The sequence below is a fragment of the Dermacentor andersoni genome, chromosome 9 (assembly GCF_023375885.2).
Source record: "Dermacentor andersoni chromosome 9, qqDerAnde1_hic_scaffold, whole genome shotgun sequence".
Taxonomy (NCBI): domain Eukaryota; kingdom Metazoa; phylum Arthropoda; class Arachnida; order Ixodida; family Ixodidae; genus Dermacentor; species Dermacentor andersoni.
In genome coordinates this window covers 71,369,583-71,374,823 of record NC_092822.1, presented here as the reverse complement: position 1 = coordinate 71,374,823, position 5,241 = coordinate 71,369,583, and the positions used below count along the sequence as shown (strand labels likewise).

The window sequence follows — 5,241 nt, the reverse complement described above, 5'->3', positions numbered from 1 at the left end:
TGGTGCGGTAAATAACACAATCATCTGCGAAAATTCGAATACTACAGGAAAGATGCAGGGGCAAGTCGTTAATATATATTAAGAATAGGAGGGGACCGAGGACAGAACCTTGTGGGACGCCTGAAGTAACCGGGAGAGATGTAGACAGATGGCCGTTAAGAAAGACTGACTGAGAGCGGTTAGTTAGGAATTCTTCAATCCATTTGAGAATATTAGGGGGTAGGTTCAGCTTTGAGAGTTTCAGTAATAGCCGGCGGTGGGGAACCTTGTCAAAAGCTTTAGTGAAATCAAGAAAGATGGTGTCGGTCTGCATATTACGGTCTAGATTAGTGTGCAAGTCGTGAAGGAAAAGCGCTAGTTGGGTTTCGCAAGAGAGGCCCTTACGAAACCCATGTTGTGAAGGGTGAAAAAAATGGTTTCGGTCCAAGAAGTTTACGATTTGTGAGTAGATGACATGTTCCATGATTTTACAAGGCACACTAGTCAATGAAATGGGGCGGTAATTCAAGGGCGAGTCTCTGTTACCTGATTTGTAGACTAGAACGACCTTCCCCGTTTTCCAATCAAGAGGCGAAATTCCTGAGGAGAGTGACTGTGAGAAAATAAGACATAAATATGATGCACAAATTGATTCCACATTTTTCAATAGTTTTGAATTAATCAGGTCCATAACAGCTGATGATGAAAGTTTCATGTTATGAATTATGGATGAAATGCCTTCTTCGACGAACGTGACTGTCGGCATGGGTGTTTCTGAGTTAAAGGGTGGTAATTGTGAAGGTGCGTCGAGTTCGGTAGTGAACACAGATGTGAATGCATGGTTAAATATTTCTGCGCAGTCATGGTCAGTCACCGCTTCATGTGAATAATTCGTCAGTTTAATATCGGAGGGATGTGTTGGGTTTAAAACTTGCCAGAATTGCTTGGGGCTTCTTATAAGTAAGTTTGGTAAGTCATTGTGATAAAATGAGTACTTGGCGTTACGAACAGAAAGTAGGTATGATTTTTCGGCCTCGAGGTATTTCCCCCATGCACCAGGCGTGTCGTTTCCTTTGGCGGTACGAAACAATCGTTTCTTTTTGTTTTCGAGTCGTTTTAAGTGCTGCGTAAACCATGGTTTATTGCGATTAGTATGAAAGGTAATCCTTGGTACGAACATATTAGTGAGATGATTTAATTTGTTCTTGAATATCAGCCAGTTTTCATGAATTGAGCGAGTATGAAATGCGGATGCGTATTCAGGAAAAAAGGTGTTAAGTTCTTAAGTTATTGCATTATAGTTACCCTTATCGTACAGTTGTATCGTTTTATCGGATGTCTGTTTTTGAGCCGAGGTAAATGAGAATAAAGCATGCATGACTTTGTGATCGCTGATTTCAGGAAGGTAACTGATGGATGATACATTCTCGGGGCTGCTTGTTAGTATCAGGTCGAGCGTGTTTGCTGATTCTCGTGAGACACGGGTTGGTTGGGAAATTAATTGAGTGAGGTTAAAATTTAAACAGACATCGATGAAGTTCTTCGCCTCTGCATGACACGTTATTGTGGAACTAGCTATGTTCTGCCAATGAATATCCGGGTAATTAAAATCACCAAAAAGAAAAATACGGGCATTTGTATATGTGAGAACAAGTTTATGAAGGATGTTGTTCAGATGATGTGGGAAGTCTGGATTAGTCTGGGGGGGGGGGGGGGGGGGGGGGCTGTAGCAAACGCCAAGCAGAACTGTTGCGGGGGGAGCGCGACAGATGAGCCATATGGCTTCAATGTCGGATGCGACGTCAACAATAGAGCATGATATGCCTCGATGAATGGCAACGAGAACACCGCCCCCCCGTTTGCCTTTTCGATCGTTTCGATACGCTTCGAAGTTGGGTAAATCGGCCAAAATTTCCGTATCCGTTACGTCACTATTTAGCCAAGTTTCTGCTAGTATTAGTATGTTGCTCTCGGATGATGACATGATGTTTGATATGAGTTCGCGCTTTGGAAGAAGACTACGGGTGTTAGTGAATATTATCGAAAACGAGAGAACATTGTGCGGTGGAGCGGGTCGACGATTTGTTAAAGTGTTGTGACGGGGCAATTGCTATGCTATTTCCTTAACGGCTTGGGATGATGCGTCAAATACATAGCCTTTTGAGCCGATGTGCAGGGTTTTGAAGCGCAAGGAGTACTTGTTAGAATTGGCTTTGGCAAACACTAGTAACTGTTTACGCGCGTGTCGAACGGTGCGGGAGAAGTCCTCTCCAATACTGTAGTTTGTGTCTTTCAATTTACGGCCATTTGATAACAGTGCGTCTTTGGTATTTTGAGATAGGAATTTTACGATTACGGGACGAATTCGGTCGGCTGAATGATTTCCGAGGCGATGCGCTCTTTCAATGTCGTTAGGGTCCAAGGTAATATCAAGATTTTTGCGGCAAACATCAATGACTAGTTTTTCTGACTCAGCCCATGTTTCAGCGCTAGCAGGGTCAGGGATGCCATAGAAAATAAGGTTATTCCGACGTGATTGGTTTTCCGCGTCATCCAGGCGTGTTTCTAGTTCTTTAATCTTTTTAGCTTGGTCGATTGTGGTTGACTGCATTATTTCAATATCGTTTCTGAGGTAAAGAAGTGTTTGGTAATGCGTTTCGAGATCGGCCATTCGTTTGTCTAGGCTTGCTATGGTTTGGTCTGTTGTGTTCAGCTGTGTTTTGAGGCCCTGTATTTCCGTAATCAACAGGGTCTGTCCCACGTTTAGCTTCTGTAGTTCAGCGAGTACGGCAGCATTACCCTCAGGGCCAGGGTTAGCCTCAACGTCACCTGATAGCATGAGCAAGGAATGAATTACGTGTGCACACTCAACGGCAATGGCAACACAGCAGTGCGGGCTCGGAAACTGCACCAAAATATAATTACTGGATTTTTTAGCGAAGAGGGCATACGATGTACTGACCTGCATCGCAAAGGTAAGCGGATTAGGTGGCTGCGCTGTGGTGCAGTCACCGAGCCCACGAAGCGGTGTCAGCGGGTGAAGCTCTTTTATACATGATGGCATTGTTGCTGATGTCGATGTAGTCATCCATGGTACTGTGATTTCCGGTGTGTGCAGCTCCTCTGGCGGCACATCCAGTGGGGACGAGCACCCGCCGGGCGGTGGATGGCAGGAGCCATGGTCATCTCCAGTGTACGGCAGTGCGCACACCGATGACGCCTCCGTAGACAGGCCTGCCAGGGTCGGCAGCAGCAGGTTGGCAAATGCGAGTGCGAGGACGGTCGTCTGCATCGCAAAGGTAAGCGGATTAGGTGGCCGCGCTGTGGTGAAGTCACCGAGCCCACCTATCTTTCTACTTTATCTACTTTCACTGTGCTGGCCTGGCCTCATCGAGACCCTCTCCACTTAAGCGAGCTCATTGCCTAGCGTCAGCCAATCATATATGAAAAACTACTCAGTGTAGGTACTTCTAGTCCCTCTGAAAGCAAAAAAAGTGACGTCCTATAAACGAGAAGTGCGTTTGATTGGGATTTTGAAGCAACCACTGCAGATTACCGCCCGATACTTGCGTACCTAGTTACGTAAATATGACGTGAGCAAATTGAAATATTTTTACATTAAAAGGCCCCGATATGACCTATGAGCACGCGGCAAAACAGTTATTTGCCGAAGTAGCGCTAATACTTGGACTTAAATGGTTAGCGTTATCTTCTAACTTCACATCTAATAAAGCAGCGCTACTGGTTAGGAATGACACTGCACAGTCGGGCGGTGTGCCAGCGGCATGACACAGCGACAACCAGGGCGTTAGAAAATCCGACGCCTCCTTCGCCTCACGCGATTGGCCTAGATTGCCTAGGCCGCGATCTCGGCGCGGCCTAGGACATTCGCGTGAGAGGAAACTGAACATCGCCTTTCGAACGCGTACAAGTCTGCGGCTCAAAACATGCAAGTGTCCCACCGAGCTCATACCATTTTGATGAACTCCAGCGTCTAGACTATAAAAGCTAGTGTGCCCGGTCTAATGTTTCTTCGTGGACACCATACAATAACGAGGGAGATGTCCAGCTGAGCTTTTAGTTATTTGTACCATTTGCCAGATTCATTTCAGGGCGTTGTCTCAGAAAGTGGGTCGCTACACAGGTTGTGGGCTGGTGTCCGGTTGCAACTCGCTATGCTTGTAGTTCTGTTCTTCACCCGTCTCGTCTTGTGCTTCTGAACAGTGACAATTTTTCTTAAAAGGAGGTGCTTGGGCGGAGTATTCGTCGACTTGTCGTGCAAGTCTAAATGCACCTGAGGCGAAGCACGTCCTCTTTCTACAATATACAGAAGGAATTATCGCGGCCCCAAGGCCAGATTCATGCTCTTTAAGAGGACCCAACGCCGACGCGGCCTATTCAAATACATGTAAAACGCAAAAACTCTTTTCGTATATAACCCCTGGACCGATTTCAATGCAATGTGTTGCATTGGAGAGAGGAAGTTAAATCCAGATACTGTTGGAAGCTGAATTTCGATTTAGGGCTTCAATTTTCTTAAAAAGATTTTCAAATATTCGACCGTTTGAAAAATATAGAAGCACGAAGTTTACAAATTTATAGCTCTGCATCACAAACAGATATCGCGGTTCTGTAAATGGCATCCATTAGACCATTCAACACGGACAAATTCATTGTGTCATTTTACATTTTACGTGAATTTGTTACGTTGGTTACAAGGGTTCTGCAAAAGCTGTATTTCCATATTGCAACAATTTTTTAGGATTCATGTGAGACATACGAATTTTTTCCGCTTTAGATGTACTATTAGATGCAATTCACAGAATTGTAGTATCATTTTTCGTTGTGGAGTTACAGAGTTGTAAACTTGATAGTTTTGTTTTTTCGGAATTTTCGATTTTTGCCATTTTTTAATAAAAACTTGACAACCTAATTAAAAAACTCGAAACCAACAGCAACTAGAGTTTAAGTTTGTCTTTCAAATGCAAGAAACCTTGTCAAATTTGGTGCAATGGTTGCGAGAAAAATGAATTTTCCTTTTGCGTGTATTTAGATCGGAGCGCCCGAGCTAAAGCTTCCTCTTAACTGAAGATACACATTGCATCAGGGACAAGCTGAGAGGCTAACGGATTCTTTATTATCCTTCTGCATGCTTCCCTATATAGCGGTGGTGCAACATCAAGCGCAGTGCACTTCTCTTTTTGAGGCAAGCTTTTCAGGAAAACAGTAAGTAGCAATTCAGCGGTAATTGCAAGAGAAATG

General features: G+C 44.4%; 1 protein-coding gene across 1 annotated transcript; it reads right to left on the bottom strand.

Moving 5' to 3' along the window:
• Positions 1 to 2,089: 2,089 nt before the first annotated feature.
• Positions 2,090 to 3,009, bottom strand: LOC126528614 (uncharacterized). Its single transcript, XM_050176462.2, has one exon. The coding sequence runs from the start codon at positions 2,945 to 2,947 to the stop codon at positions 2,090 to 2,092; it is 858 nt and encodes a 285-aa protein (XP_050032419.1). The 5' UTR covers positions 2,948 to 3,009.
• Between the last annotated feature and the right edge of the window lie 2,232 nt (positions 3,010 to 5,241).

What these genes read in the sequence shown, in the direction of transcription:
- LOC126528614 (XM_050176462.2), bottom strand. Translation starts at nt 2,947, where the DNA reads ATGCAGGTCAGTACATCGTATGCCCTCTTCGCTAAAAAATCCAGTAAT.